This window comes from Rhizomucor pusillus, assembly GCF_041956525.1.
Source record: "Rhizomucor pusillus strain CBS 183.67 unplaced genomic scaffold VTP01scaffold_8, whole genome shotgun sequence".
Classification (NCBI taxonomy): domain Eukaryota; kingdom Fungi; phylum Mucoromycota; class Mucoromycetes; order Mucorales; family Lichtheimiaceae; genus Rhizomucor; species Rhizomucor pusillus.
The window spans coordinates 41,189-61,468 of NW_027192150.1; the positions used below are offsets into that span (position 1 = coordinate 41,189).

General features: G+C 45.0%; 10 protein-coding genes across 10 annotated transcripts; 6 read left to right on the forward strand and 4 right to left on the reverse strand.

The window, feature by feature from the left end:
* Positions 1-323: 323 nt before the first annotated feature.
* Positions 324-2,137, reverse strand: VTP01DRAFT_9983 (uncharacterized protein; the record flags this gene model as incomplete). Its single annotated transcript, XM_069389267.1, has 6 exons — positions 324-1,145; positions 1,212-1,456; positions 1,523-1,654; positions 1,722-1,859; positions 1,920-2,026; positions 2,088-2,137. 6 exons carry the CDS (start codon positions 2,135-2,137, stop codon positions 324-326), a joined length of 1,494 nt encoding a protein of 497 aa, XP_069239408.1.
* Positions 2,138-4,117: 1,980 nt separating this feature from the next.
* Positions 4,118-5,299, forward strand: VTP01DRAFT_9984 (uncharacterized protein; the record flags this gene model as incomplete). Its single annotated transcript, XM_069389268.1, has 3 exons — positions 4,118-4,160; positions 4,226-4,380; positions 4,454-5,299. 3 exons carry the CDS (start codon positions 4,118-4,120, stop codon positions 5,297-5,299), a joined length of 1,044 nt encoding a protein of 347 aa, XP_069239409.1.
* Positions 5,300-6,493: 1,194 nt separating this feature from the next.
* VTP01DRAFT_9985 (uncharacterized protein) lies at positions 6,494-7,538 on the forward strand (the record flags this gene model as incomplete). The annotated part of the gene is made up of 3 exons (XM_069389269.1): positions 6,494-6,589; positions 6,663-7,299; positions 7,342-7,538. The coding sequence occupies 3 exons, from the start codon at positions 6,494-6,496 to the stop codon at positions 7,536-7,538; spliced, it is 930 nt and encodes a 309-aa protein (XP_069239410.1).
* A 1,711-nt stretch (positions 7,539-9,249) lies between these two features.
* Positions 9,250-10,469, forward strand: VTP01DRAFT_9986 (uncharacterized protein; the record flags this gene model as incomplete). Its single annotated transcript, XM_069389270.1, has 2 exons — positions 9,250-9,384; positions 9,480-10,469. 2 exons carry the CDS (start codon positions 9,250-9,252, stop codon positions 10,467-10,469), a joined length of 1,125 nt encoding a protein of 374 aa, XP_069239411.1.
* Positions 10,470-10,769: 300 nt separating this feature from the next.
* VTP01DRAFT_9987 (uncharacterized protein) lies at positions 10,770-11,982 on the forward strand (the record flags this gene model as incomplete). The annotated part of the gene is made up of 3 exons (XM_069389271.1): positions 10,770-10,911; positions 10,966-11,451; positions 11,513-11,982. 3 exons carry the CDS (start codon positions 10,770-10,772, stop codon positions 11,980-11,982), a joined length of 1,098 nt encoding a protein of 365 aa, XP_069239412.1.
* An 80-nt stretch (positions 11,983-12,062) lies between these two features.
* VTP01DRAFT_9988 (uncharacterized protein) lies at positions 12,063-12,716 on the forward strand (the record flags this gene model as incomplete). Its single annotated transcript, XM_069389272.1, has 1 exon — positions 12,063-12,716. The coding sequence occupies one exon, from the start codon at positions 12,063-12,065 to the stop codon at positions 12,714-12,716; it is 654 nt and encodes a 217-aa protein (XP_069239413.1).
* A 522-nt stretch (positions 12,717-13,238) lies between these two features.
* On the forward strand, positions 13,239-15,220 carry VTP01DRAFT_9989 (uncharacterized protein; the record flags this gene model as incomplete). Its single annotated transcript, XM_069389273.1, has 5 exons — positions 13,239-13,451; positions 13,522-13,840; positions 13,904-14,065; positions 14,133-14,832; positions 14,899-15,220. The coding sequence occupies 5 exons, from the start codon at positions 13,239-13,241 to the stop codon at positions 15,218-15,220; spliced, it is 1,716 nt and encodes a 571-aa protein (XP_069239414.1).
* A 363-nt stretch (positions 15,221-15,583) lies between these two features.
* VTP01DRAFT_9990 (uncharacterized protein) lies at positions 15,584-16,702 on the reverse strand (the record flags this gene model as incomplete). The annotated part of the gene is made up of 4 exons (XM_069389275.1): positions 15,584-15,795; positions 15,914-16,123; positions 16,182-16,239; positions 16,328-16,702. 4 exons carry the CDS (start codon positions 16,700-16,702, stop codon positions 15,584-15,586), a joined length of 855 nt encoding a protein of 284 aa, XP_069239415.1.
* A 1,046-nt stretch (positions 16,703-17,748) lies between these two features.
* Positions 17,749-18,361, reverse strand: VTP01DRAFT_9991 (uncharacterized protein; the record flags this gene model as incomplete). The annotated part of the gene is made up of 5 exons (XM_069389276.1): positions 17,749-17,877; positions 17,950-18,002; positions 18,067-18,168; positions 18,225-18,258; positions 18,320-18,361. 5 exons carry the CDS (start codon positions 18,359-18,361, stop codon positions 17,749-17,751), a joined length of 360 nt encoding a protein of 119 aa, XP_069239416.1.
* A 389-nt stretch (positions 18,362-18,750) lies between these two features.
* VTP01DRAFT_9992 (60S ribosomal protein uL22) lies at positions 18,751-19,505 on the reverse strand (the record flags this gene model as incomplete). Its single annotated transcript, XM_069389277.1, has 4 exons — positions 18,751-18,895; positions 18,957-19,288; positions 19,368-19,402; positions 19,466-19,505. 4 exons carry the CDS (start codon positions 19,503-19,505, stop codon positions 18,751-18,753), a joined length of 552 nt encoding a protein of 183 aa, XP_069239417.1.
* Between the last annotated feature and the right edge of the window lie 775 nt (positions 19,506-20,280).

Sequence of the window (20,280 nt, forward strand, 5' to 3'; positions counted from 1 at the left end):
TTTGTGAGTTGCTAGTACTCTTTTGTAAAAGAGGTTCCTGCATTGTTAAAAGGGAAATAAAATGAAAAAGAAGAAAGAGCTGCTATCAGTTTGTATCGAATAAATGAAAGAAAAATAAAAGAGCGGCAAGAGAATTAGTGGACTAAAGTAAGGGGCCGCAACAAAGACATGGGGCAAATAAAAACGAATTCAAGGATGTTGTTGAATGATGAATATTATTGATGATGCAAAACAAAGCAAAGAGAAAACCAAAGTGTTTCAAATCATTGATTGATAATGCCGATCCACTAGTTAATGCTAAAGAACTTTCTACAACTGTGCATTTAAGCTTTGTGGACAAGGAAAGACAAGAGATCGACCTTGGTGACAACATGCAAAACCTTGAGACCATCGTCGGTACGCTCAGTAACCAAGGCACTGGAGTTGGTTTCAAAGAAACGAGTCAAGCGATCTAATGGTGTATCCTTGGTAATTTCTTCAAATTTCTTGGTATGCAGATCAAAGTGGAACATGACCTTGGAAACAGGAGTGTCCGGCTTTGCGTGTCCGGAAGAGATTCTCGATAGAATGTTACCCAAGGTTACCAATCCCTTGAGGCGACGATGGGGACCAGCAGTAACGGGAAGCTGATCAAATCCATTCGTTTCCATAATTTCAATCGCCTCCTTGCAAGTAGTTTCGCTGTCAGTGGTAACAGCTGTCTTCAAACCAAGATCGCCGACCTTAGCTTCACCGTATTGTTCCTTTGCCTTCTTATCGGCACTTTCAGCTTCAAACTTTTCATCGGTGAAACCGCGCTCGCGCATCCAGTCATCGTTCAAGAATTTGGTCATGTAGTTACGGACAGAATCGGGAAGGATGACAACGCAGCGTTGACCTTCCTTGAGCTGCTTAGCTACCTGGACGGCGGCTGCCATGGCAGTGCCAGAAGAACCACCGCAAAGGATACCTTCCTCGCGGATAAGACGTCTGGCCATCAAGAAAGAGGACTTGTCCTCAGACTTGATCCATTCATCAACAAGATCGCGTTGCAATACATCGGGAACAAAGTCGTAGCCAATGCCCTCAACTTGGTAAGAACCGGTGACAGTGTTGAGCGAATCGGGCTGAGCAAGGATAGAGCCGTGAGGATCAACACCAACAACCTAAGTTATCCCACGTAATAATTAGTCGATGCAGACCTTGCATGGTCGAATTTATCAAAATCCCACCTTGATGTTTGGGCATCGTTCCTTGAGCTTCTTGGCAATACCGGTGATGGTGCCACCAGTTCCGGCGCCAGCAACCAACATGTCGATCTTGCCATCGCAGGCATCCAAAATCTCTTCGGCAGTACCGTCGTAGTGGGCAACGGGGTTGTAAGGGTTGCCGTATTGATCAAGGATAACAGCATTGGGTATCTCATCACGGAGCTTCTTGGCAACTCCAATGTGCGACTCAGGTGCATCCCAAGCAGCTACAATGTGGCGACATGCGATTAGAGACGTTGTTTATCAATGAGCAAGATATTTTCGGTTTTTACCTTCAGTAGGAGTACGGATAATTTCAGCACCAAGAGCCTTTAAGACATCAACTTTTTCTTGAGACATCTTCTCGGGCATGGTGATGATGACGCGATATCCCTTGACAGCAGCCGCCAATGCCAAACCAATACCTTTTGAAAAACCAGCCCACTTTATAACCATCTATCAAGAGAGCAATTCGCAATTGATCTGACGTACCAGTGTTACCAGAGGTAGGCTCAATGATAGTGCTGACACCAGGTTTGATAGTTCCAGCTGCCTCAGCCTCCTCGATCATACGGCGTGCGATACGGTCCTTGACGGATCCACCAGCGTTGAAAAATTCACACTTGGCCACTTATACTTTATATGAGATCGAAAATTCCTGGGCTGAGTCTTTAACCACATAGGACCTACAAAGTTCGCATTTGAGACCTTCCTCCTTGGCAATGCGGTTGATTCGGACGAGAGGAGTTTGGCCAATATTCTCCAAAATGTTGTTCAGGATCTTTGGTCGAGGACCACTACCGACACGTGAGCAAGCTGATCAGGGGAACATTGCTCGGATTGCAGTGATGATCTTACTATTTAACGTGATGATAACCGTCAGAAGAAACGTCTGTAGTTGCTGGCATACTGTTTTGGAGAGGAAAAAAGGGAACGTCGGGTCACAATTACAACAGCTCAAAATTTACACTCAATTTTTCGTTATCAAATAACATACATTCCGTGCTTTACAAAGTTACGGATGAATCAAATATCCTTGGAAACGCCAACAAACGATTCTTTATTTTGGTTAACTAGAACAAGCTCGGTCCGCTCAAAGGCACTCTATTTTCTACATAAGACTGAAAATAACTCGGCCACGTTTGAACGTGGGAAACTTCAAGCGGGAGAAGAAACTTGTGTCGTACAAGGAGGCGCGTAGTGTCTCCATGACAGCCGTCACTGCCACCTTTCTCGAGAACATGTGATCTAACGAATCTGCCCGCATATTGAGAATAAGCACATTACGGGCACTTGCTTGTTCACTGCGATTGGTCTCTACAGTTGTTCCTTTTATTACAAGCTTTGAACAATGAATAAATTCGCTTGATCTTCATTTTCCGGCGGTTATTGCATCCGCTTCGCTACTGCAAGCACAACATCGTTGATGGTAACGCCGCAGAAAATTTGATCCCTACCTCACTATATGGGCTCTAATTCCACCACTAACAGCAACAGCAACGTCCGCTTTGATTTATCCGTTGTCGGGACGTGAAAGGACAAGGCTACGCTTGAACCATTCCAGGGTGACGAACTATCGTGGGATAAATTACAGGGACAAAAGAAAGACCGGAGTCTTTCAGAGCTCTCACGCTAAGGCGATCCGAATGGTTGCGCTCCAGAAAGCAATGATGGATCCAAGGCACTATCTCGCAGACTCGAAAATGTTCATGTATAATTTGTAACGATGATGTATCGGGGTTGCCTACCGCAGCTTTGACAAGTTAATAGCCGCATAACGAATGAGCATTTATCAGTAAATACATCATGGATATTATGAACTTCCATATTCTGCGATTCTTCGATATGCCCACATGAATTTTGTGGATAGCCTATGTTTTATTTCGCAAACATCCCATAGCCGTTGGTATGAGCTCGCACGATAATACCTCCAAGTCAATAAGCTTCTCCAATCGCAAATGAAGCGGATATTGCCGTGTAGTTAATGCATACTACCTATGATGGAGTTTTCTAGTCGCAACGTAGATTCTAGCCATGAACGATCGGCTTGAGAAGGACTTTTGCTTCGTTTCAAGATTGCAGGATTTGCAGTTACCATCAGAGCCGGGTTTTCTTACCAATAACACCGCTCTAAGTATTATACATACGCATCTCATCCACTTCTAATGCTTACTAATCGCCTTCTTTCCTTTATTTTTCGATGATATAGTCTCATATACATTGCAGAGACGAGGTCTCTAATGAATGGTAAATTCCATGACAATCGACTTATGATTAGCAAAATGAAGACCTTTTCTATAAACTACCGCCTGTTCCCACCCTCCCTCCTCACTTCACCTATTATTCTTACTTCTACCTCTATTTACTTTGATGGATTACCATGTCGTCCTATATGCTCATCTTAGGAAAGTATAAGACATCAGGTTACGAATCTAAAAAGCTAGAAATCACGTATTTTTAAAGTCAAAAAAACCTCAAGACACCGAAGACGAGCGGGAACTAGGGATAGAATACAATAGAGCAATGTTAGCCTGGATTTGTAATCCAAATCTGTGATAAAAGACGGGGGTTATTGGCAATTTACGGTAAGACGCGTAATAGCTTATCAGCTTCTTTGTACAAATTTGGCAACTGATTCTGCCAAGTCGATCGCATGGCAGTGGGATAGGTAAGGTTTCCTGAAAGTATAACCAAAGAAGGGTAATGAAGTCGTCAGACATTTCCACAAAAAGGTGAGTTCAATTTACATTCCGAAGAAACTTCGTCTCCCGCCACTGCATTTGTCGGCAGAACGAATAACTTCATAATCGAATGGGTTGTATAAAAGAGCGACGGTTGCTGCGGCAACCCTGTTCGTAACGATCAACACACTTCTTTCTACTATCAATATGTCTCCTGATACATTCCACGGTTGGGTCTGCTCTGGCAAAGGTATGTCACACGCGTTTTTACACACTGCACGAGAATCAAATATTGATGACTATGTAATTTACTAGGTGCTCCACTTGAGTGGCGCGAGATGCCTCTTAAGACTTTTGATGATGATACCGTTGAAATGGATATAACTCATTGCGGCATATGCGGTTCAGATCTCCACACAATGGATTCTGGATGGGGTCCCACCGATTATGACGTTGTAGTCGGTCATGAGGTGTGTTCAACGCAGCGGCTTAATTCATTCATGCACACACCACCAGGCTAACACAGAATATTTTCTTCAATAGATCACCGGTGTCGCAACTCGCATAGGTAAAAACGTCAAGCACATCAAGGTCGGCGACCGTATCGGTGTCGGCGCTCAAAGTGGTGCCTGTCTTGAATGCGACGTTTGCCGCAACGGTGACGAGAATCTCTGCTTGAACGGAATTATAGGCACATACAACAGTCGATGGCCTAACGGCGAAAAGACATTTGGTGGTTACGCTGACAAATGGAGAGGACATCAGCGCTTTGTATTCAAGATCCCTGACAACATGAGCAACGAAGTAGCCGCTACCTTCCTCTGCGCCGGTATCACCACCTATTCTCCTCTCAAACGCTACAATGTGAAGCCTGGTGACAAGGTTGGTGTTATTGGTATCGGTGGTCTTGGTCACTTTGCCATCATGTGGGCCAAGGCTATGGGTGCAGAGGTTGTTGCCCTCTCTAGTTCGGACCGCAAACGCGAAGATGCTAAGGCTCTTGGATGTGACGACTATGTGGTGATTGGCGACGAGGAAGCAATGAAGAAGCATGCTACCTCCTTCACGCACATTATCTGCACATCCTTCAGCAAGGATTTCAACTGGATCGCTTACTTCTCGATGATGCTCCCCAACTCAACGTTTATTTTGGTGGGATTGCCTGAGGAACCCCTAAAGGGTATTCCTCCCGGGCTTCTTGCTTTACGCCAAATTTCGGTCGTCGGTTCTGCCATTGGATCTCCCAAGATGATCGAAGAAATGCTCCAACTCGCCTCTGAGACCTCTGTGCGCCCATGGCTCAACAAGTTCCCTATGAAGGAGTGCCCTCAAGCCGTCCAGCATATGCGCGAAGGCAAAGCTCGATATCGCATCATCCTTGAAAACTAGACATGTCACTTCCCCCTCCTGTCCTAATGTTGATGCTACCTGCTTTTCCTCCATTTCAGAAAATAAGTTCCAATTCGTATACTTCCACGATCACCGTTTAAAAAGCTTCTTTCTAGAGGTCCATTATCGATGGTATCTATTTGAAACCAAGCGAAGCAAGATGAGAAATTGGGTGAAATTAATTGCTAATCGTAAAAAGAATAAACCAGGACTGTATAAAAAAAGAAGCAAACATTTAGTAAAAGACGTAGACCTTAGGTATTTGGAGACCGGGCGCAAAGCCTGATCTATTTGACGCAGGATCGATGCTTTTGATCGCCAAATAAGTGTTCCCTTGGGAAATTCTGCTGGATTTAGCCGTGTGAATTTCCTGACAAGTGTCATCCTTTTGGGTAATTCCGGTCTCTGAAAGGTCCCGCTGCTTGTCTTGCAGAGGCCTAAGGTACCGTGGCATGGATCAAAAAGGACCAAGCAGCAGAGAAAATGCAATGGATTAGCGTATTTATGTAGCTGAGCTATATCTACATTATTTTGCTACATGTAATCATTGACTACGAAGGCGTAATGAAGGGGCATGCTACCTCCTTCACTCATATTATTTGTCAGAAGCAGGTGATATGTACCCGTGTGGATAATAGCTAGAGGATCAGATATGGTGCTTCAAAAAAGTTCTAACATCTTGCACCTTGTTCGTCAGCGACATTTGAAGTAAAAAATGTCGGAAATTCCATAATCTCAATATAGAAGAGCGGATATGGTGAAACGCATGAGAAGAGCTTACGAGTTCTTCATACGTTTTTGGCAATTGAATATGCCGAATCGACGCCACGACACCGTTCCTGAAAAACACGGCCAAAGGGAGGCAGGGAGTTCGTCAGCACTTTCCACGAAAAGATGAGTCTCCCCGCTGCAGCGGTAGAATAGAGATTTCATGGAATCGAATAAACAGTATAGAAGAGTGCCAATTGCTGCAACGAGGTACTTGGTAACAATCAACATTTACTTGATATCTTTTTCTAACATCAATATGTCTCCTGATACATTCCACGGGTTGGGTCTGCTCTGGCAAAGGTATGTCACACGCGTTTTTACACACTGCACGAGAATCAAATATTGATGACTATGTAATTTACTAGGTGCTCCACTTGAGTGGCGCGAGATGCCTCTAAGACTTTTGATGATGATACCGTTGAAATGGATATAACTCACTGCGGCATATGTGGTTCCGATATCCATACGCTGGACTGCGGATGGGTCCCTATCGAGTATGATGTGGTGGTCGGGCACGAGGTGTGTGAACAACAACGCAGATAATCATGTAATATCAGACATTCATGGCTAACATACATATTTCTTTTGGTAGATCACCGGTGTCGCAATTCGCGTAGGTAAAAACGTCAAGCACATCAAGGTCGGCGACCGTATCGGTGTCGGTGCTCAATGCGGTGCCTGTCTTGAATGCTATCATTGCCGCAACGGCGACGAGAACATCTGCTTGAATGGAGTTATCGGCACATACATCGGTCGATGGCCTAACGTCGAAAAGACATTTGGTGGATATGCTGACAAGTGGAGAGGACATCAACGTTTTGTATTCAAGATCCCTGACAACATGAGCAATGAAGTAGCCGCTACCTTCCTCTGCGCCGGTATCACTACCTACGCTCCTGTCAAGCGCTACAATGTGAAGCCTGGTGACAAAGTTGGTGTTATTGGTATCGGTGGTCTTGGTCACTTTGCCGTCATGTGGGCCAAAGCTATGGGCGCCACCGTTGTTGCCCTCTCTAGCACAGATCGGAAGCGTGAAGATGCCAAAGCACTTGGATGTGACGACTATGTGGTTATTGGTGACGAAGAAGCAATGAAGAAGCATGCTATCTCCTTCACGCACATTATCTGCACATCCTTCAGCAAGGATTTCAACTGGGACGCTTATTTTTCCATGATGCTGCATAATTCAACTTTTATCTTGGCCGGTCTGCCTGAAGAGCCTTTAAAGGGTATTTCACCGTATTGACTCGCTTTTCGCCAAATCTCTGTAGTCGGTTCGATCATTGGATCTCCCAAGATGATCGAAGAAATGCTCCAATTCGCCTCTGAGACCTCTGTGCGCCCATGGCTCAACAAGTTCCCTATGAAGGAGTGCCCTCAAGCCGTCCAGCATATGCGCGAAGGCAAAGCTAGATACCGCATCATTCTTGAAACTAGAACGTCGTCCTTACCTCCTAATGGACCATAATGTCACGCATTATCATTCTGACGTAGAAATAAAATAGTTTGACGATTCAAAGAAGTTGCTTCTCGTATTTATTAGAGTGATTATCGAATACCGTAGTTGATTGCTGGTGCGATTAAATGCTTCTTTCAGAACGCGCATACAGTACCATCCCATCTATAGAGGCATCCTTTCATAGTGTAACATATTCCATGGCCCAGTGTATCACACCATTGTTTCGCTTCCTTTTCTAAAGCTGGCGCCGGTAACTGTGTGGAATATCCGTCATTGTCTGCTTAATCATTACCCCATGAGCACCTTCTTCAAAGCTTCTTCAAAGTACAGGGTGCAAGGTTCGTCGACACTCGGCGTGAAAAGCAAAAGAAGTATCCGAGATATGGTCCAACGAGAAGTTTGAATGGAAGCAAGGAACAGTGAATGAGGAGGTGAGAAAGGTCCAAAATGGATGGTTTTGACATACGGTAGAGATACAGCAGAAATCAAGACTACGCAGATACCACCCGCCACGCGTACGTAACATATGTCTGCCAGCAAATCAATCTCTATGTGCAACGTCTCATCTTTCTTGCAGTTGTTGCCCGTTTGCCTTGCTTAGACGTTTGAGTGCCTGTCAAAATTATGTGCCCATCTTGTTGTTGGCTTTATCTGTACATTATGGGCATTCGGGAGCTGTTGATCGTATAATTTTCAATCGTCTGCAAAGTCTTGTATATGAATGTAATGTAATTTCAGGATGCTCGGTGATTGCTGGGCTGCAAGCGTCCAGGCGTTCCGTGTGTTCTGCAATTTCATTTATTGCAGCCATTACTTTCGTAGCAAATGCACTGTCTTTTCGCAAGATTGCGTCCTTTTGTATCATCAGGGGTGGTGTAAACAGCCAAGGCAAAGTCCAAAAGCGTCTATCGATCAGGTCTTTGTAGATGCTTTCAATTGAAAATCATTGTTAAACAATCAAAGCGTGCCACGAGACATTTCTTGTTTGGTAACATTCATAAATAACCAAATTGTTTTAGATGTAGTCTTCCATGCTAGGTGTCATCTTATTATCAAAACAAAGCTTCTGTTCTTTGTAGTGAGAATATGTGAATGCTCTATCTTGCTTTGTAGTTATTCCTTCATTTATGAGATTGCTTGAATGGAGGTATCTCAATGATTTGAAGCTAGCCTTTGTCATTGTAAAGTCTTAAATCCATTGACCGAAAATAAGAAGCGCCTTTGTCACAGTTTCGAATCATAGATGTTGTAACCCAGAGCTGCATATAATAGATGTTTTAAGATTCATATTTCCTGTACATATAACTGTTAAAAATATCCAGTATTTACAATGATTTTCTGAATGCTTATTGTTGTATTTAAAGAAAAGAGGTAAAAATTTTTTGTAGGTACGTAATATACATACAAGAAAGTGATTTCAGTTGACGTTGGCGTTAGCATATTTTTCAGATGCGTTTTTCCATAGTCGAATCGCCATTCTAGCTATCATTTGGTATCTGCCACGTTGTATAAACACATTGCGCAGATGATGCCATGTATCAGTCATTTGACCTGCCTGCAAAGAGTGGGACTCCTTTCCAACGAGGATCAGGTCAGCTGACCTCTGATTGGCTCTAAAGCCCTGGGATTTCACAGGCGATTTTTTTCGGCATTTGGCTTTGATTCCCGTCGTGCTCCTCTTTCGCTTTCCCGCGTAACTGCAGCAAGGCTCATTCAGACTATGGTCAAAATCGATATCGGGGACCAGTCGGAAGTCATTGAACACAACCTTGCAGAACTTGCTGCCTACATTAGCAAATGCAAACGCGCTGTTGTCGTTGCGGGGGCCGGCATTTCTTGCAGCGGTGGAATTCCAGTTAGTACCAGCGCATACCTGAGCTCATCGTCGCTGCCACGTCTCTCTAACAACTGGGGGTCCCCCCTTTTTTTCTTGCCTATTTATGCATACAGGATTTTCGATCGTCGGATGGTTTATACAACCTGGTGAAAAAGAAACATCCAGATGTTGTTCTTAAAGGCGCCGAATTGTTTGATGCGACCTTATTCAGAGATCCAAACAGGACGAAATGCTTTTACACCTTCATGGCGGAACTTAAAGCATTGGTGACCACAGCAAAACCTACACCTACACATCGATTTCTACAAAACATGCAAGAAGACGGTCGAATTCTACGGCTCTACACACAAAACATTGATGACTTGGAAGCTGCAGCAAACCTCGAAGCTGTACAATTACACGGAACAATGGCCAAAGTAAAATGCACGCTGTGCACATCTTCTTACGACTTTACAGAACAACACGAAAAGGCATTCCGTAGCGGAGAACCGCCGTTGTGCCCGGATTGCGAGAATAAAGGCGTGATCCGAGAAGCAGCAGGCAAGCGGCAGTTGGCCATGGGAACATTGCGTCCTAGCATTGTGCTGTACAACGAGGATCATCCGGACAGTGAAAAAATCGGCAAAATACAATGCAGTGATATCAAGAGACGCCCCGACATGCTCATCGTGCTGGGAACATCCCTTAAAATACCCGGTCTGAAAAAATTTGTGAAATTGGCAGCAAGGGCGGTTCGAGATAGCAAGTATGGATGCACTGTACTCGTCAACAAGACATCTCCAACCAAAGAATGGGATGCTGTGTTTGATTACCAAATCTTGGGTGACACTGATACCTGGGTCGAAATTATGGACAAAATGATGAACAGTAGACCAACAGTGACAGCAGCGTGGGCTCGCATAAATCAGCGGCTATCGAGGAAGAGAGAACATGAGGAAGAAGATGAAAAGGAGAACAGAGTTGGCAATGTACGCGCAAAACGGAAAACGCAACAAAAGACTGCAGCTACGCCCAAGGGACAGACAACACTGCAAGGATACCGTGTCAGCAAACGAAGCAGCATCGCTGCAGTTGCTTCAATCCCAACAAAGAAACACCGTTAGCTTTTCATTTTCTTTTCTTATCATACAGTTCTTGCTAGCTTTCATTACTTGTCTCCTTGTTTTTAATTTCTTCGATGACTTGTAAAAACTCTCTCTGCATATAATCTTCTTTTATTCTCCCATTACAAAGCCATAGCAGAGTACTGCATAGCATTGCACCATGATTGCTACATAGTAAACAGTTCTTTATGGCATACTCTTCACACTTTTGCATGTCTTGCTTAATTGTCGACGGTTTCCCCGACAGGACCTACTATCGGCTTCGTACGACTTTCTCAAAGTACCAGCTATACTACCACAATGCTCTTGTCCCGTGTCGTGCGTAACACTGCTTTCCACCGCACACTCTTGTCTGCTGCAAGAAGCTCATCATTCAGCACCACCCGTTTTTCGATGGCACCACAGCACCACAAAGTTGTTGTAATTGGCTCCGGTCCAGCTGGTATGTAAACTCTATCTACATGTCAAGTGCTCGATCTGAACAATCGTGGAACAGGTCACACTGCTGCGATTTACCTAGCTCGTGCGAAACTTAACCCTACCATGTTTGAGGGTCTTATGGCCAACGGTTTTGCTCCTGGTGGCCAGCTTACGACGACGACCGACGTTGAAAACTACCCCGGCTTTCCTGACGGCGTCCTGGGCGGCGAGCTGATGCAGCTTATGCGTGACCAATCTGAAAAGTGTGGAACGACAATAGAGACTGAGACCATTGCAAAGCTTGACTGCAAGCATCGGCCTTTCCGGCTCTGGCGCGAAGGTGCTGAGGATGGCGAACCCACAGATACCAGCGACGCCGTCATCATTGCTACCGGCGCCTCCGCCAAGCGCATGAATCTGCCTGGAGAAGAAAAATACTGGCAACACGGTATCTCTGCATGTGCAGTATGCGACGGTGCCGTGCCTATCTTTCGAAACAAGCCGCTTGTTGTTGTAGGTGGAGGCGACTCGGCAGCGGAAGAATCCATTTATTTGACGAAATGTAAGGATGAGTTGAAGAAACACTAGTTTTTGGACTGTTCTGTTTAATTTTCTTATCTCAGATGGCTCTCATGTTCATGTTCTTGTACGTCGCGACCGTCTGCGAGCATCCAAGGTGATGGCCGAGCGACTTTTGAAACATCCAAAGATTACTGTCCACTTTAACACGGTGGCAACGGAGGCCGTGGGCGATGGAAAATTGCTGACGGGAGTCAAGACACGCGATACAGTCACCGGAGAGACTGGCCAGCTCGATGCCAACGGTCTATTTTATGCGATTGGACACGAGCCTGCTACAGCGCTCGTAAAGGGACAAGTGGATTTGGATGAAGCTGGTTATATCAAGACAGTCCCTGGCTCTGCAGTAACGAGCGTTCCTGGGCTGTTTGCAGCGGGTGACGTCCAAGACAAGCGATACAGACAAGCTGTCACCAGTGCAGGATCAGGTTGTATGGCTGCCCTGGATGCTGAGCGATATTTGAGCGAACTCGACGCGGGCATTGAGCTGGATAATCGATCCTCCAAAATGTAGAATATCTCAAGCCACACCTCGCTGTGAAATTATAGACATTTCTATCCTCCCACCTTTTCACTCCCATTGCATAGATAATAATGAAAGACTACCAACGAGAATTCATTGAATTTGCACTTGCCAACGATGTTCTCAAGTTTGGCTCCTTTGTGCTAAAGTCTGGCCGTGTTTCTCCCTACTTTTTCAACGCCGGTCTGTTTAGCAGCGGCAAGCTTCTTGGCGCCATTGGCCGTTACTACGCCGCTGCTCTCGTCGATGCCAACTTCAACTACGATGTTCTGTTCGGTCCTGCCTACAAGGGCATTCCTCTTGTCTGCGCTACTGCCTTGGCTCTCAATGCCGAGCACGGTCAGGAAGCACCTTTTGCATTCAACCGTAAGGAAAAGAAGGATCACGGCGAAGGCGGCTCTATCGTCGGTACCCCGTTGCAAGGCAACGTTGTTGTTGTCGACGATGTCATCACAGCCGGTACTGCTATCAATGAATCCATTGGTATCATCAACGATAACAAGGCCAAATTGACTGGTGTCCTTGTTGCCGTCGACCGCGCCGAAGTCGCTCCTGATGGTTCTGGTAAATCCGCTATTCAAGCTATCCAGGAGAAGCAAGGCGTGCCGATCCACGCTGTCATTACCATGGATCACATTATGGAATACATGGAAGAAAAAGGCACTTATGGTGAACAATTGGCACTTATGCGCGAATACAAGGCCAAGTATGGCGTCAAGAACTAGAAACCGTCTCTGCTTACATGTCCCCCCTCCAAACCTCATTCTTATTCTTATCATCATGTCATGTATACAAACATGCTAAAGTTTTCATTGTGAAACTTGTACAACACTCACTACAGACAAAAGATATATATCACTCTCGTTTTGCATTTATAGTAATTTATAGTTGTGATGTACTGAACCGGCCAATCTTCCAGAAATGATCCATACAGTAGACTGTTTTGAAAAAATGGGCGAGAGATGGTGGTAATGTGTCCTACTTTTTTTGTCACTCAAAAAGTGAGAGAAGCAGCCGGCATAAGCAATTGTAAGACAAAGTCAATTTCCCATTTTTACCACACTTTTCGTATCTGAAAGAAAAACTCCTTGGTTGCATCTTCAGTAATGCACGACATGGCCGAGTGACCTGATAATGACCACTGTCTATTTATTCTGAGCAAATTGCTTTGATGACAACCGCGCTTGAAGGTTCTCAACCCAAAAACTGTCAAAATTGCCCGACCTTCCAAAACGGATACTTTGTTCATGAGTGTAGCCCTGCGATTCAAGCAGGCAGTCGCCAGACACGTATCAAAATCGCTGGCACTAGAAGAATCGCAGCTCGTTCCTCTTCTTCGAGTTCCTAAAAAGCTGCAGGATGGCCACTATTCATTGTCCCTGGCAAGACTGTCAAATGTTCTTGACAGGAGTTCTCTAGATCGCGGACCTGACGACATATCAAAAGAGATTGCACAAAAGGTTAGAAAGTTAACAATGCAACGACAGTGACGCATGACGCCAGGCAGCGTATTGAATGCAGACAGCGTAGTTCCAACCAGATTCGCTAGTATCACATGTATCAAGTAAAGGACCCAACCTGCAATTCTACCTGCAGCAGACAGAATTTGTCAAGCAAGTACTCGAACAAGTATACAATGATGCGCATAAATACGGCTGGAGTCACGTTAAAGCAGACGAAAGACAGCCTACAGTTATCATCGATTACAGCTCGCCGAATATTGCAAAGCCATTCCATGCAGGACATTTACGAAGTACAATTTTGGGAAACTTTGTCAAGCGAATTCATCAAGTGATGGGCTATCGAGTTGTCGGTATTAATTATCTCGGCGATTGGGGAAAGCAGTATGGTAAGTAAAGAGAGGTTCTTCTGCGTCAGCATCCCATGGATAGCACTCAGACATGACCTCCAGGCATGTTGGCTATCGGCTTTGAACGATATGGCAACTTGGAGAAACTTAAAGACGACCCGATTCATCATTTATATGAAGTCTATGTGAAAATAAATCAAGACGCGAAGCAGGATCCAATGATAAGTACATTGGCCGCGCAATATTTCGCCAAGATGGAACAAGGCAAGTTAGTGACCCACTGTAAAGTCATGTCGATCTTGCACCAACGAAATATTCGGCAAACGCACAGGTGATAAGAACGCACTTGATCAATGGAAAACGTTCCGTGACCTGAGTATCGCATCCTACGCGGCGATTTACGAACGACTGGGTGTCAACTTTGAAGTATATTCCGGAGAGTCCCAAGTCGAATCATATATACCTAAAGTGCATCAGCTGTTGCAAGACAAAAATTTAGTCGAATACGCAGAGGATGGTTCGCAATCAATAGATCTGTCAGCCTACAACCTTGGTTCCGCAGTAGTCCGGCGCAGCGATGGAACGAGTTTATATCTAACCCGAGACCTGGCGAGCTTACTCATGCGGAAGAGCGAGTACAATTTTGACAAGGCTATCTATGTGGTGGGCGTAGAACAGGAGCAGTACTTTAAACAGGTATTCAAAGCTGCAGAGCTCATGATGGGCGAGACTGGTCAGTTGCAGCACGTCAGCTTTGGTCGAATCAATGGCATGTCTACGCGACAAGGCACTGCCGTGTTCCTGCAAGATATATTAGACATGGCAAAGTCAAAAATACTGGACTACATGCAAAATGTAAAGCAAACATTCCACGACGATGAAACGGCAGATCAGCTCGGGGTATCAGCCATCCTCGTACAAGACATGAAAAGCAAACGGAACAAAAACTACAGCTTTGCATGGGATAGGATGACAGATGCACGAGGAGACACTGGAGTGTTTTTGCAATATGCTCATGCACGAGCGTGCGGGTATGCTCGCATTTAGCTAGAAAAAGGCTGGGCATATGTTTCTAACATCACCTGATTATCATTTAGAATTGAACGCAAGGCAGAAACGCCAGTTTCGGTCGATTGCAACTATGCACTGCTTCATGAACCAGAAGCTATCCATCTAGTGCAAATGATTTCAGACTTCCCGGAACTGGTCGATGATTCGTTTGAGACTTTGGAACCATGCACGATTGTAAACTATTTGTTTAAACTATCCCACGCTACGAGTGCAGCAAGCAAGGCACTGCGGGTCAAAGACAGCGAGCAGGAACTCGCCAAGGCTCGCATGCTTCTCTTCTGGGCAGCCAGGACAACCTTATTCAATGGCATGTCCCTGATCGGATTAAAGCCGTTGCAAAGAATGTAGAGCCTTGTAAACATCAGTAGCCGTTCTTGTTATATAAACATTGTACAGATTAATGAAGAAAATGTTTGGGTAGCACCAGCACCCGCAATCTGACCTCGCCTTATTTCGTGAGGTTATAGGCTGCAGGCAGCCGTATTTGCATATCGACATCCTACGTAGATAGCGGCGGCCGCGAAACTGAACCAAAGAAAAAGAGGCGGGAACGCAAAAATTTTCATTTTAGAAGATCGAGATTATTAAAGAAACGGCTTGAATAGAGGAAGGAGTAGGGAGAAATATACTAGACAGACAAAGGGAAAGGTACATATATTTAGAGTATAGTGATAGAAAGGTACGTAGAGATAAGGTTGTTAAGACCTTTGTTCAAGCAGCAGCTTGCACTGCTGGAGCTGCAGCAGTCGTAGCAGCAGCCGCATGCTCGTCTTCAGAAGTTGCGGTGGGTTTCTTCTTGCCATGAGGGAAAGACTTTAGAATCTGAGTTAGACGACGACCGAGCGGCGACGACGACGCTGCGGTGGTGGTGGTCGTCTTGTCAGCCAAAGTGGACTCAGCAGCGGGTTCGTGAGGTTGCGATTCTGCATAAGATGAATTTTTCAATGCATATTCTCAATATAGATTCCATCATCATCGTTACACCAAACCACATCCTTTTTCAACCTTGTGCCCGCCAATATGATCCCCGGTTACACTTACCACCTGCTGTTGCTGCCGCGGCAGCAGCGGGAGCTTCCTCGTGTGCGGAAGGATCTTCACCTTCCTTCTTCTTTGCAAAGAACTTGTTCAGGATAGAGTTGCGCTTGATCTGGTCGATCACGTTGGCAGTTGGTTCCTTGGCTTGATGATCCTTGGCAGGTGGTACAGGTGCAGCATCTTCCTGATGCTCTGCAGGAGTAGTACCTTCGGCTAAACATCCACAAGTTACACGACTGCTTTAAATGATGAAAAAGGGAGTCAGTTTTACCTTGCTCGGTTGCGGCTGCTGCCGATTCAGAGGCTGCTGCGGGAGCTGCTTCATCTTTCTGGAACGTAGAACAACCACTTAGCAGAGCTGTAACTTAAAGCACCGTCGCCACCAAGGGAGTCATCAGCTCAAGTTTAATTACTTACCTTGCCACGGTTGAAAATATTTTCCAAGATGACTCGAGACTTGCGCTTTTCCGTCTTGTCCGTGGGATGCTCAGCGGCAGCAGCTGCCTCTGCGGGCGCCGCGGCGGGAGTCTCGGATGCCTCAGCTGCTGCCTCGTTCGACTCGGAAGTCCTTTTGTTATGCTCAGCAGCCTTCTCCGCGGCTGTAGCGATGGATTTCTTAGCCTTGTTGTACAAGACAGATAGGCGACGAGTAGCGCTGTTAGTCTTTGGAGATGATGGTTCCTCCTGTTCACCGGCAGGTAGCGGAGGGACAGGCTTCGTTTCAGCAGCTGAAGCTGTTGCAGGAGCAGCGGTGTTTTCTGGATCTTGTGTCTGGTTTGCTTCGCTAGACATATTAAGGCAAAGAAGAAAAGAGAAACAACGATGGTCTGTGGGGATCAAACGATGAAAAAAGATGCTTTAAAATATGAGCTAAGTGCGGAGAGTGAAATCCGAGTGTCATCCCATTGACAGCTGACCCAAGTCAAGCATGAACTGCAAAAGTGATCAGCGCCCAAATAGTCTTTTCCGCGGATTATCGGATCGAGACTCACGCTGATCCACAAAGCAAAAATCTTTTGTATTCTGGGAAAATTTGTGGTACTCATCTGCATTATTGCCCATATTTGATTTGCGCCAATACGCCCTCGCCTCACATGACAATCGCAAATATAGAATAATACGTATCTGTTGTTGATGGGAATGAAACCGACCATCTGTCTCAATCTGAAAACTATTGGATCTACATGATCACTGAATGTAGCTGCTGCTTTTAGCAGTAATGTAGTATAGTAGATTACAGCAAGTATATTTTTTGGTGATTCTGCTCCCGCAGATCGTGTAGTGGAATTAAGGTTAGAGAGTAGAGCAACAAGCTATCATTTAGAACTGGGGTACAACATTTTCCCTCAATGCATTAGGCAATTCAGCTACATTAATTCGAATGTCTCTAACACCACATTCGCTTTTCCAAACCCATCCCCCCACTGCACACACCGTGCGAAAAAAAAGTTCAACGACCTAATCAGGACCAGTTTGTCACTTTGCAGACATATTTGCAACACTGTTCTGAAAAACGGAAAAGAAATGTCGATAAATAAGGCATGGGCGCAAATAAAAAAAGTATGTTTTCTCTTGATCACAAGGTTACAAATTTTGAGTCTACTGGAAACTAAAGTGAAAGCAGCGCAACACAGATAAGCACGATCATGCATCAGTATTGGAGGAAGTCTATCTTTATATGTATACAAAAAGTTAGTGTACACAAAATTTGCATTTATTTCACAATGTTCCAGGATATTGCTCCATCTTTTGAGAAAAGGAACACAAGATGACGCGAATCCTACCAAAAAACGTACAAGGAAGGCCATGCCGGGCAAATTCCCTGTGACGGATACTAACTATTCTACACAAGTCTCGCAGACCTCAGGTTTTGTTTCCTCTTGCTGTGGTTCCTCAGCTGGTGCCTTTTTACGGTCAGAGTGACCAAGAGACATGTCCGGTGCAATGATATCTCTTATCAATTGTTTCTAAATACTCTCCAGTGAATATACAAGGAACCTGAAAACGAAAAGACCATGTCGAGCAGCGCTTCTGCTTACCAGTTCCTTGATATCCGGAAGTCCTCCTTTTTCTTTGCGATCCCAGACAAGAGCTGCAAGACATTGTCATTATCATGCATCGCCCTATATGGCAAAATTATTGTTGGGTAAGCTTACTATCATTGACTTTAACGCGGAATACAGCCGATGACCCAGGAATTAACGCTAGTTCTCCAATAACATTGTCAAAAGTAGTCAAAAGCTCCTGACCCATCCAGGCTACAAGTAACATGTCAGTTTACTTGTACATAGTCAGTTGCCCCTAGAAACATTACCAGCTCGAAGCATCCACCGACATTTCGTACAATACTGAAAAGACAAATGTCAACGATCTTGGCTGATCTATTGCGCGTCTAGACTGGCAACTCACTTCGATGGAGATACGAGGCTTTCGTACATCGAGTTCTGACATTTTGGAGCAAACCGAGAGAAGAAACGTCTTCGGAGTTCAGTTTTATAGATGTGATTGTTGCAGCAAAGCATCAGCATGAAACTTACTTTTCGAGCATTGTTGACGATATTTGCAATAGCACTCTTTATGTATAGTCATGCAATCGGTTTGATCTCAATACTGGCTTTTCTCTGCTACCATGTACGTTGCTTAACTGTTTTTGCACAAGCAGGCTGTCTTCAGTTTACTTGTTTCTATCCATGCTCTCTAGTTCTAGACCAGACAGCCACCTGATGAAGTATATATGCAAAAGTTCAAAAGTTCGCAACAACATGGTCAAGTATAAACCACAGTTTGGTCGGCAACTCTTCGCGTTCTTTATTCAGTCAAAGCTCAGCTGTCAATTACATTTAAGCACGCTTGGAAATGCGGGCGTTGCGTGCCAACTGACGGGCATTGAGGCGAACAACCTTGCGATCGTTAGCAACGGGGACAGCCTTCTCCTTCTCGGTCAAGATGATCTGAATGTGGGAGGGCGAAGACATGAAGGGGTTGCTATATACAACAAAGTTCCGTGAGTATTAAATCACATCGATATCTCTACGCACAAACGTACATTCTACCGTGTGCACGGTAAGTGCGGCGGCGGTGCTTGGGTGCCTGGTTGACGACAGCGCTGGAAATGTACAAGTCCTCGACGTTCAAGCCCTTGGCCTCAGCGTTAGCCTCGGCGTTCTTCAAAAGATCAACAATGTATTTGACCGACTTGACGGGCCAGCGACCTTGGGTGGTCTTGAACTCCTTGGCCTGAGCGGTGCGGCCGACACCACCGTTGAAACGGCGGAAAGGAATGCACTGCTTCTTCTCAGTGACATTCTTCAAATAGGCATAAGCCTTGTTCAACTTCATGCCTTGAATGGCGGCAGCAACTTCGTGGGTGTTCTTGAACTAGATATGCCGAAATAAAGAATAAGTGTCAGTTGAGAAAAATGAATGGCGAATGAAAGCTAGTTCTATATATGCGTACGTGAACACGAAGGTAGGAGCCTCGGGACAGGGCAGCTAAATGTCACATTAAAAATCAGAATCGTTTCGTCTTTAGCATTGAAAGTTCGAATCGCCTACCCTTTGAGGGGTTTGCCGGGGTTGCCGCGTATTTAACCATGACAGCTGTAATGGGATTAGAATCGAGCCGTTAGCCGAATGAGCTCCAACAGGTTCTTGTACGAATTTCCTCCCCCACTATCGAAATCCATCCATCGATCCGGCATTCATCCTCATCCGTCATCGCTGGTGCTCCATCCATCCATTGTCTACTGTCATCCTCGTCTACATGGGATGTAACTTACCTAATTTTGCGAAAGGGGGGTTTCTTACAGTTCCTCACAAGCAAGTGTAAGTCTGCGCCTGTGGTTGGTTTGAATCTCCGGCTGTCAAAGGGCGGTTGGAAACATTGCTGGGTGATAAAATATATTCTACATATTGCCAACTATTGCCCAAACCCTCCATTATTTTGCGATATATGCTAATGTTTGGATTTGAAATTCGTAAAGCTATGCTAAAAGAAAAACACATACTGAGACTACATGGTTTCCTAATTTGGTATGCAATTTTTCGCAGAAGCAAGCAGAACGTATTTAAGACTTGAACGGGATCATCGCGAAGAATAGTTTGTATGCTCATCTGTTCTTGGTTTTCTCTAGGAGCAAATGAGAGTTAGCAAATTTGTGTAGAGGAAGGAGTAAGGGGGAAAGATAAAGTAAGAAACAGCATGGACGATAGCAAGACGGGCAACTCAGCGACTATCACGACATGATCAATATCGTTTGGACTATGAGCAGTTTCAAGTCATCTTGAGGATAAGTGATACATATATCTTCACAGGAAAGCTTCCGTTCGAGTATGTCACCAACTTGCAACTTGTTTTTCGTTTATCACAT